At 34.0% G+C, this 13,272-nt stretch overlaps 1 protein-coding gene across 24 annotated transcripts in view; it reads right to left on the bottom strand.

Moving 5' to 3' along the window:
- The window catches only part of ATRX (ATRX chromatin remodeler), a 255,985-nt gene that overhangs the window by 95,845 nt on the left and 146,868 nt on the right, over positions 1 to 13,272 (bottom strand). For all 24 annotated transcript variants that reach the window (XM_081043771.1, XM_081043772.1, XM_081043775.1 and 21 more), the window contains 3 exons: positions 8,076 to 8,213; positions 6,524 to 6,699; positions 5,108 to 5,225 (listed from right to left, as the gene is read on the bottom strand). In XM_081043771.1, coding sequence (XP_080899897.1) covers positions 5,108 to 5,225; positions 6,524 to 6,699; positions 8,076 to 8,213 — 432 coding nt within the window. The remainder of the gene's footprint in view (positions 1 to 5,107; positions 5,226 to 6,523; positions 6,700 to 8,075; positions 8,214 to 13,272) is intronic.

The following is a 13,272-nucleotide window of genomic DNA, read 5'->3' as shown; positions in this document are numbered from 1 at the left end:
TGTTTTCTAGGTTGATCCATATTGTAGCATGTATCAGCAATTCTTTCCTTTTGATTGACGAATAATATTCTACATGCATATACTACATTTGTTTACCCATTCACCAGTTGAACATATGGGTTGTTTCTAGTTCTTGCCCATCATGAATAATACTGCCATGAACATTGGTGTACAAATCTTTGTGTGAAAGCATGTTTTCATTTCTATTGGGTATATACCCAGGAGTATAACTACTAGGTCATATGGTATCTCTATATTTAACCATTCAAGAAACTGTCAAATTGTGTTCCACATCAATTACACCATTTGACATTCTAAACCAGCAACACACAAGGGTTCCAATTCCTCTGCATCCTCACCACTTCTTATTTCTATTTTTGGTATTATAGCCACCCTAGTGAGTGATGAAGTGTTATCTTGTAGTTTTGATTTCCATTCCCCTGATGGCCAGTGATGTTGAGCATCATTTAGAGCAGTGGTTCTGAAGCTGAAGGTACATCAAAAGCAACTGGAGGGTACAGCATATAAAAATGCAGATACTTGTACCCTACTCCGTATCCACTGAATCATTCTATAAAGGGTGGTACATGGACACATGCATTTTTTGAGAGATAAAAACATATTACTGCTCTCCATTTACAAGACTAGAATTCAGTGGCATTAGGTATAAATACAATGTACAAGAACCACTATTCGTCATTTCTAAAACTTCTTCATCATCCAAAATGGAAAGAGAAATTCCGTACCTATTAAAAATAATTATGCATTCCCTCCTCTCCCAGCCCATGGAACCTCCATTCTACCTTCCACCTCTATGAATCTGACTACTGTAGGTACCTCTAAGTGGTTTCATACAGTATTTGTCTTTTCTGTCTGGCTTATCCACTTAGCATGATGTCTTTAGGATTCATTCATGTTGTAACGTGTCAGAATTTCCTTTCTTTTGAAGACTGAATATTTTATTGCATGTATGTATATCATATTTTGTTCATATTTGAGGTCTGACAATTAAAATTGTTGGCGAATTCATCCTAGAAAAAGTGCTACATACCTCACTGTTGAGTATCACTGTGGTCATCTTTGAAATACTCCCCTTGGGAAGCTATGCACGGATGCCAGTGCCTAGTCCACCCTTGAAAGCAATTTTGGAACTCTTTTCCTGGAATGACCATTACAGCTATCATCATATTATACTTGATGTCCTGAATGTTATCAAAATGTCTTCCTTTCAATATTTCCTTTATCTTCAGGTAAGGAAAGAAGTCACTGGGGGCCAAATCAGGCGAGTAGGAAGGGTGTTCCAATACAGTTATTCGTTTACTGGCTAAACACTCCCTCACAGAAAGTGCAGTGTGAGCTGGTGCATTGTCGTGATGCAAGAGCCATGAATTACTGGCAAAAAATTCAGGTTGTCTAACTTTTTCATGCAGCCTTTTCAGCACTTCGAAATAGTAAATTTGGTTAACTATTTGTCCAGTTGGTACAAATTCATAATGAATAATCCCTGATATCAAAAAAACTTAGAAGCAACATTTGTTGCAATAAATTCATGAACTTAATTGTCAGATCTCATATTCATCCATTGATAGACACTTAAGATTGCTCCTACCTTTTTGGCTATTATGAATAATGCTGTTATATAAACATGAGTGTACATTATCTGCTTGAGTTCCTGCTTTCAATTATTTGGAATACATACCTAGAAGTGGAATTGCTGGATCATATGGCAATTCTACATTTAACTCTTTGAAGAACTCCCATACTGCTTTTTCCAAAACAGCCGCACCATTTGACATTCCCACAAGCAATGAATGTACCAGCGTTCTCTTTCTCCACATCCATATCAACACTTGTTTTTTCTTTTTCGTATTTTTTTATAGTAGCCATCCTATCAGGTGTGAAGTGCATCTCATGGTTTTGATTTGTATTTTCCTAATAACTAGTGATGACAGCATCTTGTCATGTGCTTATTGGCCATTCGTATATATTCTCTGGAGAAATATTTACTGAATTCCTTTGCCTGTTTTATCATTGGATTGTCTGGGTGTTTTTTGTTAAGTTGTAGGAGTTCTTTATATATTCTGGCTGTTAATCACTTATCAGATACATGATTTGCAAATATTTTCTCCCATTCTGTAGGTTGTCATTTGATGTGCTTCACTTTTGCATGCCTTAAGATAGTGTATGGATTTCAATATTGATTGAAACTTAAAATCAGGCTAATGTTTACTTATTAAAAATTAAGTGTCTGCACTTTTAAAACCTAAAGTGGTTACTGAAGGCAGAAGCTTACATGTAAATATAAACTTCTGCTACCTGAGGTTAAAAGGAAATATGCAGGAATATATTGGAAAAGGGAACAAAGAAAAATTAGAATCATTTTAATTTTCTTGAAATTCATTAAAAGCCAGTGTCTTGCGATGTTAATTCTGCAAATATTAAATACCGTGTCTCCCCGAAAATAAGACCGGTTCTTATATTAAGGTTTGCTCCAAAAGACGCATTAGGGCTTATGTTCAGGGGATGTCATCCTGAAAAATCATACTAGGGCTTATTTTCAAGTTAGGTCTTATTTTCGGGGAAACATGGTATATTACAAATGATCACCACTAAAATTAACATCAAACTATTGCTAGTATTAAATGCAAAATTTATTAGCTTCAGGTGTACAAAGCAACATAATAGACATTTACACCCCTCACAGTGATAACCTCCCTCTCCCAAGCTACTACCCATCTGACATCTTATACAGTTGTTACAATACAATTGACTATCTTCCTTATGCTATACTCCACCTCCCGTGAATAAATATGAATATATATATATATACACACACACATATATTTGACATACACTATTATTCTACATCAGCCTCAGTGCACAGCACATTGATTATGCATCTACACTGTATACCCTGCACTGAATGGAACCATTATATTATAATTATCATAAAAGAGCATAGTTCACATCATGTTATGGCAATTTATCCTAAATTAAAACCTTTCAGAGTCCTTTTATTTTGGAATATCCTGTAAACAATCAAACCATCAGAACATGATTGTACAACAGTGAAATGTTTCCTGCATAAAAAAAGCAAAATTTAAGTGAACTTCATAAAACTAAGTAGAATCAAAAAATAGTCAAATATAGAAAGAAAGGCATTTTTGGAATATCTAACAGATAAAAATACCAAACATTTCACATACAAGTGAAATAGGGTGGTGACATTTTCGGAGAAACACTGTGACAGTTTGTAGTAAGAATCAATATAGAGTAGACTTTAGGCATTTTATGGAAGTTTTCTAAAAGGAGCTATTAACTGAGGGTGTTCCACTTTAAGGAAACAAAAAATGTCACATTTAATATGAGGAAAACCCAGACCTTTTCATTACTGAAATATTCAGGGCACCAAGTTGTACATTAGCAATTACACGTTTCAGAGTTTTGAAATCTTGGCAATTAATACTTTAGATATTTACCCCTATCAATTAACATCACAAAGACGCAGACCACCTTCTTAAATATTGCATTGCTTTCAAAAGAGTACATTTTAACTTCTACACATGAGCTATTAACATTTTGCTATTGGTTATTAAATACAACTGATTCTCTAATATTTGAAAACACTGCAACTAGCACTTTCTCCAAAACAATTTGAAATGGAAAAAACATTAAATTAAATGACAAATTTAGCATCCTGTATTACTCAGAAATCAATGAAAGATAGGTCTGAACATCACTCTTTTTCTTAAACCACATACAGTAACTCTCATTATCATGAATACATTTGATAACTTAATTCTGTGTGCAATTATCACTCAAAACAGAACGGTATAAAAAAATCTTACAGCCTCTGGTATACAAATGAAAATGTGTGCCTTATTGGAAGTGATTTTCTTCCAAAAGTCAATAAGAAAATTCTGTTCTCATAATATAGCAAAAAAGCACTTCTATAGAATACTAAAATTCAAATCCTCTTTGCCTGAAAGCAGAACAATTCTTGCGGACCACTATCACTATTCTACTTTATAAAATGTACAGCTGTTACAAAAAGCATCACTGTAACTATTGATATAATATAATCATTTTAATATGTTTGCACACTTCCACTGTCCATTATTTTTTGATCAATTATTGCATCCACAATGGCTGAAGGGTACCCTCTAATCTATATCACCTGAATAAACCTGACACATCACTTGGAAAAAGATACTGGAATAAAGTGACCAACATGTAAGAACTCTCACTCCAGGACAAACAGAAACCAGGTTTTGTTCTGTGAACAGTGACTACCTCAGGCACACAGTGACAGACACACACAGACACAAGCTTATTGGTGATAGAACAATACCTATTCATGGATGAGGACATACCATAAGGTTTTTATTTGACAGAAATTGCCATACCAGAAGTGATGTGTGATGCAGACAGTTGTTCTGATGGAGGATTAAACCATTTGACCATTTCATGTTAAAAAAAAAACAAAAAAAAAACCCCAATACCTATTCATTGTATTTTTTAAAAGCCCACAGAAAATAATAAGGAATAAACTAAAAGTTCATCATAATGAAACCACCCAGGAAACAATTTCTGTTAACATTTTGATGTATTTTAGGTATTTATATGTATTTTTACTGTAACAGTGGGAGCATAATATATGTCCTGCTTTGTATTTTGCCTCTTTCTTTCCTTCAACCTTTGTCAATTTGATAACTGAGAAATAATTTCATGGATATCATTTACATGCCTTTTATTATTAATCTGGTTGAATGTTGCTTTAATGATACACAAGTTTTATTTGTCTTTGTTTATGGATTTATTCATATTCATAACTTTCCTTAAATAAAAGCTCTTTACATATTAAGGGCATTATTCATATATGCTGTGTATGGTTTTTCACCGGTTTATTCCTTAATTGTATTTTGACAATATTAGTGCTTTTTTAATTAGAAATATTTTGTGCATTTACAAAATAAGCATTACCTATTTATTCATATGCAAAATTGAAAAAGAACAACTACATGGTAAAATTACCAAGACAGCATTCTACAGAAAAAGAATGTCTTTAGAGAGAAGATCAAAACAATAAACTAAGTGTATTTGTTACCTGTTAAGTGATCTAAGTAGTACTGATAGAGCTTGCACTGAATAGGAGTCATTCTCACAGCTAACACATACTCATGTTTTGGAGGCAAGAACTTTGTTAATGCTGTATAATCTTTCCTCTGTAATTAACAAGAGAATGAAAATCAGTTAATTGAAACATATGACAGGAATTAACTGCTCTAAAAATTATCATTCCTTACAGCTAAAACATTCACATAAATAAATAGGTATCAAACAAAAGAAAACATTTTCTTAAAACATATTTACCCTCTTTAATCACACTATGATTTCCTATATGATTGTAGTTAACGTATTTCATATGACTACACAATATGATGCACTGGCAAAAAGACACTGCAATGTAAGTTTTAAATTGAAGTGGTCATATTACCAAGCGAACAATATAGGTTTTCAAATGGTCTCCTAAAAAAAGGCCGGGGAGGGAGAGATGTAGTAGGTAGTGCTAGCAAAAATACTTGCTTTAATCACACAGTAAAATAGATGAATCAAAGTCAGATGCATTTTGGGTCGTCCTTTGTGTAAGTTGTGCCAATACGCCGGAGGATAACACATAACTCCAGGGGGAATCTTTGCCCAATTGAAAAAACAAGCCATGTATATAAGCACTCTTGAAACCATTTAATTATAGGAACTAGAAAGAAAGAACACTAATGTGCAAGATACAAATGACTACCTAAATCAGAAAAATGCTGCCTACGTACTAGCAGCAATACAGAACCACAGTACTTGCTGGTACGTGTGGCTAACCTGAACAAACAGAATGACTCTGCCTTTTATGATGGTAGTAAACATAGGCAGAAGAATAGCCTATCTCATTTGTTACAACACTTTTGTGGCTACCATTAATGTTGGAAGAAACAGTGTGAATCTTGAGATCTATTAACTGCTGGCTCAGTCTCCACATACTTACCTACTCACTGAAGAGCCACATGTAAACAACATTACTAGACCATTCAGGTTTTTCTATGTACTTGACAATAATAAAACTGTTTTATCAGGATTGCAATAAAAATGGCCCCTCTCATAATTCATAATTGCATTTCCTACATCCATTTCAAATAAGCAAAGTTTAGAATACTATAGATTTAGGGTGAGCACAGCAATTTCTTAATCATAATAGCTGTGTTCCTTTTACATATTCCCTATCTTAAGGATGAGGAATCTAAATATTAACATATTAAAACATGAAGCCATACACTTGGCAAATGAAATAATCAATTATGTAATAAAATTCTCAACGGAACTCTTTTTAAAGTCAATAAACTTTTGAAGACAATGGAAGGAGATTTAACTACATACTAAAAAGGGGGTGAAGAAAACACAAACTAAAGTCTAAATTCACAAAACATTTTAGGATTGCAATATAATCAAGTAACACTATGGAATGAATTTGTACCTGAACACATCCAGCTAACATCTCATAGAGAATGTGAGCACGTTTCTTCATCACTCTGACATCTACCATGGTAGAATCTGCACACTGACCATTTTGGATCGGATTTATGAATCGATTCCTGAACTCCTTAATGGATCCAAGCAAATTTTCCTTGATAAAGTTAACCATGCAATGATCTAAGAGAGAAGACGTGAGTTCATTAACAGCAATAATGTCAAACAGGACTCAGGAAATTTCTCTGATAAAATGCTCATGTCAAAAATGCGAGTCATGGAAGCATCACAATTAAGCTACAAAGAAAGAACACCAAACTGAGTATAGACTAAACACTGGTTATAAGTATGACCTAGAAGTGGATTACTTACACCTGATGATAAATTCAAATAACCACCTTTAAATTCTAGACATGAATGTTTAAAAAATCCTAAGAACACTTTATTCTAACTCACTATTCTTTACAATGTATATGAAATATAAAACAAGTATTCTATAATTATAACCATGACTTTAAGGTTAGCAAGGGTATCTTGTGGGGAAAAAACACAGATTCCAAATCAAAATAATAAAATCAGGTAGTAAGTTACTATATCAAATTTTATATTTATTGATTTAGTTTCAGGAGTCTTTAACAGAGTTATCAGTTACTCTATACAAACAGGACCACAATATGAAATAGCGTTAAGTGGGGTACCAGAATAGGGGGAAACTGGAACAGATAAAAACAAAGATAAAATATAGGCTAAAGTGAAATAATAACCAGAACTACAAACAATGAAATAGAAAAGTTAAGTTACTATAGATACATTAAATGAATGGAAATAACATAAAAACAACAAAAAGCTGCTACAATGGATTACAAAGGGAAATTTCAAACGGTTATTTGCTGAATAACTCATGTTGCCAACTTAGTGTCACCACACATATGAAAACGAGGGGAATTCACAAGTCGCTTCATAGGGTTCACATCATCAGTCCTCCGCCTCAGCAAACTCTATCCTGACATGGATTCAACACAGCTCTCCTGTCATCTCCACCTTCCTGAAATGTTCACACTTGGCATCTCTTTTCAATTTCCTATCACTACCTCCCCCCTAAACTGGATACACAGAGGATGCCAAAAAATGAATACACATTTTAAGAAAGGGGAAAAAAAACTGTATTAAAATTATAATACTCAATATATACTGATAACAAAAGATGAATACACGCCAGGTGTATACATTTTTTGGCACCCTCGGTATTTTCTTAAAGTATCTCTAAATAATCACAAATCCACTTGTTCTTTCAAAGTAATCAATTAAGGCTTATGATATTTTTATATATTTTTTAAATTCTATATTTATATTTGAACACTCACAGTGGAACACCTCTTGACTAGTTTACCATACATACATACAGAGCACTCTACTTGAAATGTAAGATATTCTTTCACAATAGACTAAGATGGACCTATGTGTGTAGATCATGGTCAGTGACTATACTAAACAGAAGAAAGGCAAATGGCAAAGTGGCAAAGATAATATTCTACAGCATAATTGCGATGTTAACTCACACTCGATTAGGTTATTTTGAAGTGGTGTTCCTGTTAATATAATCCTCCTCCTTGATCGTATAGAATTCATAGCTTTTGAAACGGCAGATGCTTCATTTTTTAAAATATGGCCTTCATCACAAACAACAAAGTCAGGCCCTATCAAAATGAATAGAAAAACAACATTTAATTAACATATAACAAATATGAAACTGTAATCCACAAGTATATGAAGTTAATCATTTTACAGTGCTGCTCATGTGGGAAGATAAAAAAACATCCTTGTAAGAACAGTCATATTTGATCTGCAGCTGTGTTGAGTTAATGTGGCAAAACTAGTGTTAATAATACCCCAAAAGTAGAGTATTAAAAGTACTACTACAGATGGTACTGAAAAATAAGCAAGAATAAAAATAATCACATGGATGAAAAGATTCCCACAGATTAGGGGTATTTGAAAAAACAAGTATCTTTTATGAATAAAAAACAGTATCTAAAGAAATATTTCGGCACCAATGTATAAAGTTGAAACTATCGCCTAAGACTAACAATTTACATAAATATCGACAAATTTCAAGTTACATTTAAAAAAAATAATATATAATCTAAAGATCCATCCATGTTGTCACAAATGGTACTATTTCATCTTTTCTTATGGCAGAATAGTATTCCATTGTGTATATATATCACATGTTCTTTATCCAATCATCTAGCGAAGGACACTTTGGTTGTTTCTATGTCTTGGCCACCGTAAACAAAGCTGCAATGAACATCAAAGCACGTATGTCTTTATGGATAAATGTTTTCAGATTTTCTGGGTAGATACCCAGGAGAGGGATTGCTGGGTCACATGGTAATTCTATTCTTAATTTATGGAAGAATCTCCACACTGCCTTCCATAGTAGCTGTACCAGTCTGCATTCCCACCAACAGTATATGAGGGTTCCTTTTTCTCCACAGCCTCTCCAACACTTGTTACTATTTGTCTCGTTGATGGTAGCCACTCTAACAGGTGTGAGGTGGTATCTCATTGTTTTATTTCCATTTCTCTGATGATTAGTGATGTTGACCAGTTTTTCATATGTCTATTGGCCATTTGTATGTCCTCTTTGGAGAAATGTCTATTCAGGTCCTCTGCCCATTTTTTAATAGGGCTATTTTTTTGTTGTTGAGTTGTATGAGTTCCTTGTATATTTTTGATATTCGCCCCTTATCGGAGGCGTTATTTGCAAAAATCTTCTCCCATTTGTTTGGTTGCCTCTTTATTTTGTTGATGGTTTCTTTTGCTGTGTGCATGGATGGATCTCGAGATTATTACTATGCTAAGCAAAACAAGTTGTCAGACAGAAAAAGTAGAGAACCCTATGATTTCACTGATACGTGGTGTATAAAACTGAAAACAACAAAAGAACCAGACAAACAAATGAAGAAACAGAAACTCATAGAAACAGACAACAGTTTAGTGGTTACCAGACGGTAAAGGAGGAGGGGAGTGGTAGATGATGGTAAAAGGGATCAAATATAAGGTGATGAAAAGAGAACTGACTCTGGGTGGTGAACACACAATGGGATTTATACATGATGTAATACAGAATTGTACACCTGAAATCTATGTAACTTTACTAACGATTTTCACCCCAATAAACTTTAATTTAAAAACAAGAAAAAAAGAAAGAATATATAAATCACAATAGGCCATGCAGTATTTCCCATTTAACTTATGCCAAATAACACACTCATTGCTAGGGGGTGGGGAACTAACCAATGAAAACAACTGAGCTGATTGTTACATTGGTAGAAGGGATGGGGAGAACGCTTCCCAAGGTATGAAAAGAAAAGCACACAGCTGAGTGACTCTTATGAAAGAAACACATAGGCTTATTTTATTAAAATAACATACGTATTGTTTGCTAAAGTATCCCACATACAAAATTTGCTTGCTGGTTAACATACACACATATCACTTAAATATTGATTTCAACAACAGTTGTCCAATTAGCATGATTATAAAAGTAACTGCTTCAGTATAATTAGACAAAATAATTGTTATTCAATATTCAGATGGGGTTACATAAATAATAAAATGTAATTTTCAAATTACTAATATACTTTCTAAAAGCTAAACTCTACAGCTAGCTTTGTATTTAAAAGACTGCATGTCGTTTATTTTGAATCCTAAAGAGTTTTCTAAAGAGAAAAAAATGCCGTTACACAAGTGATTTAAATGATCTCCACCACCTAATATTTAGTGCTCATGAGGGTTTGCTGAAACAGGTACTAGGTATTCTCATATGCTTTGTGGGAGTAAATTAGTCTTAATCCGTTAAAACGTAAAATGTATGCACTGGAAATTTATCCTAAAGATATACTTTCACAAGTACTCTAGGATATATATCTTCTGAAGCATTGTTATGATAGAAAAAAAAAAAAAGCTTGCCAAAAGGAGTTAATAAAATTATATAATGGAATGTTGCAGAACTAAAATTAATGATGTAGATCTCTATGTATTAAACTTGAAAAATATGTCAAATATATTACTAAATAGAAAGGAATAAGTTGCAGCAGAATCTATATTATAATCCCATTTGTATTTAACAACTAACTCAAAAAGGGTGGTGATTTTTATCTACGTATACATGTATGTAATGTAGTGAAGTAAAGAATTAATCTTGCCCAAAGATAGATTTGGCTCTTGCCTCCAGCTCTTGGGAGGTAATCTCTAACCCTTGGAATGTCCCACCTAATAATTTCTTTGTTTACTTGAATGGCTTGGGACATACCAGAGAGTCTATGCTAACAATATAATTTATGGGACAGGGGTCAGAGTAGCACCTTTTGGTGATATGGCATCTTCTCAACATCTGGAGGGGCTGGAGACTAAGCTCACTCACATGGGTGATCAACCATGTCTATGTGATTCAGCCCAAACTCAAGACAAAGTCTCAGATGAGCATGTTTGGCTGGCAATATTCCATGCATATTGTCACACATCATTTTGGGAGAAGTGTGGTCTACATGATTCCACTGACAGATTGGTCTTGGAACTCCCCTGGGCCCTGCCCTATGTGCCTTTTCCTGCTGCTGATTTTAATTTGTATCCTTTTTCTGTAGTAAAGCATAATCATGCGTATAACAGCTTTTCTAAGTTCTGTGAGTCCTAGTGAATTACTGAACCTGAGGGTAGCTTTGGGAACGTCCAAACATTGCAATATAAAACACATGCCAAGGAAAACAAAATCTGATTAAGAAAATGTGCAGAGGATCTGAATGAACATTTTTACAAAGAAGACATACAAATGGCCAACAGGAAAAAGTCCTCAACATCACTAATCATCAGAGAAATGCAAATCAAAACCACAATGACCTATCACCTCACACCTGTTACAATGGCTATTATCAAAAACACAAGAGATCACCTGAAACTAATAAAAAAAAAAAACACAAGAGATAACTAGCGTTGGTGAGGATGTGGAGAGAAGGGAACCCTTATGCACTGTTGGTTAAAATGTTAATCGGTGCAGCCATTATGGAAAACAGCATGGAGGTTCTTCAGAAAATTAAAAATAGATCTACCGTAAGGTCCAGCAATTGCACTGCTGGGTATATATCCAAAGGAAACAAAATCATTATCTCAAAGAAATATCTGTACTCTCATGTTCATTGCAGTATTATTTACAATACAATACCCAAGACACGGAAACTGAAGTGCCCAGTGCCGAACGAATCGATAAAGAAAATGTGACACATACACAAAAGAAAGAAATCCTGCAATTTGTGACAACGTGGATGTACCTTGACAGCATTATGCCAAGTGAAATAAGTGAGACAAATAAAGACAAACACTTATGATCTCACTTATGTTCGAAAGCCAAGTAACAGATTAACAAAATAAAGAGGCTAAAATGAACCCTATGATACTGGATTAGAGGTGAAGACCTTATGAAATCCAAGTTTATCTTTATACACAAACAGACACACATATACATACATACACACATGGATATGGATTTGTATACATGTCACCTAGTTCTGTCTGCTGAGAGGACCCAGAAGTAATGATACTCCAGTAGCAATAAACATACTCAGAGCCCCGATCTTGGTTTCTAAACACCAGTTTTCAATAAAAGGAACCAAGGTTCCCCGTTTAAATTGATGACTTTGTGTCAGGGACAATATAACATGAGCCTGGAGCATCTAATAGTTCCAGAATGTAATGAAGTACTTAAAACAAAACAAAACAAGCCTTAAAGGATGAAATATCAAAGGGATACAGGAACCACCCTGAAAGAGCTCCCAATGGCCAAACTGGAACAATTTAAACAACAAAATAAACAATATAGTGTTAATTTACAGTCTAACATAAACTAGTAATAGATGATTAGTCTACACTAATATTAGGTTGGTGCAAAAGTAATTGTGGGTTAAAAGGTTAAAAATAATTGCAAAATACGCAATTACTTTTGCACCAACCTAATATAAAATCAATGACTGATTAAAAAAGGGGTAAGAAGGAAAATATCTTTCTGAAAGAAAAGTTCTAAATTTTATGTATAGATACTATACACTACAGGAGATGGAGCCCAATTTCTGCCCTCCTCCTACTTAGGTGGGCTAGACTTAGTGACTGGCTTCCAAAGAATAGAGGCAGGTGAAAACAGTAACTCTATAGTAGAGAAACCTGTCTATACTACCTTAACCAAGTGAAGAAAGTTCACATCACCATGATGTCATATGGATCTAAAGTACTCCTGACATGATGTGACGAGAGGATACTACAGCTTTGGTATGTATATTCTTTCAAAACCTATAACCCCAGTCTAACCACAAGAAACACAAACAAACCGACTAGTAAACTTTCTATAAGATACTTGAACAATACACAAGATAATGAAAAATAAAGACTGAGAAACTTTCATAGACCAGAGGAGACTGTGGAGACATGACAATTAAAAGCAATGTGGTACCCTGGATCGGACCCTGGAACAGAATGCAAACATTACTAGAAAAACTGGTGAAATTCACATGTAGTTTGGAGTAAATAACATGCCAACAACAAATCAATTTCTTAGTTGTGACAAATCTACCATGGCAATGTAAGATGTTAGTGGGGGATCTAAGTACAGCGTATACAGAAGCTTTCTTTACTATAATTTCAACTGTATACAAAAAAATATTCCAAAATATAAAGTTTTTCCAATGTCACTAAATAATTTACATG

The sequence above is a fragment of the Rhinolophus hipposideros genome (genome assembly GCF_964194185.1).
Source record: "Rhinolophus hipposideros genome assembly, chromosome: X".
In the NCBI taxonomy this organism is placed as follows: Eukaryota; Metazoa; Chordata; class Mammalia; order Chiroptera; family Rhinolophidae; genus Rhinolophus; species Rhinolophus hipposideros.
This window is presented reverse-complemented; position numbering and strand designations above follow the sequence as displayed.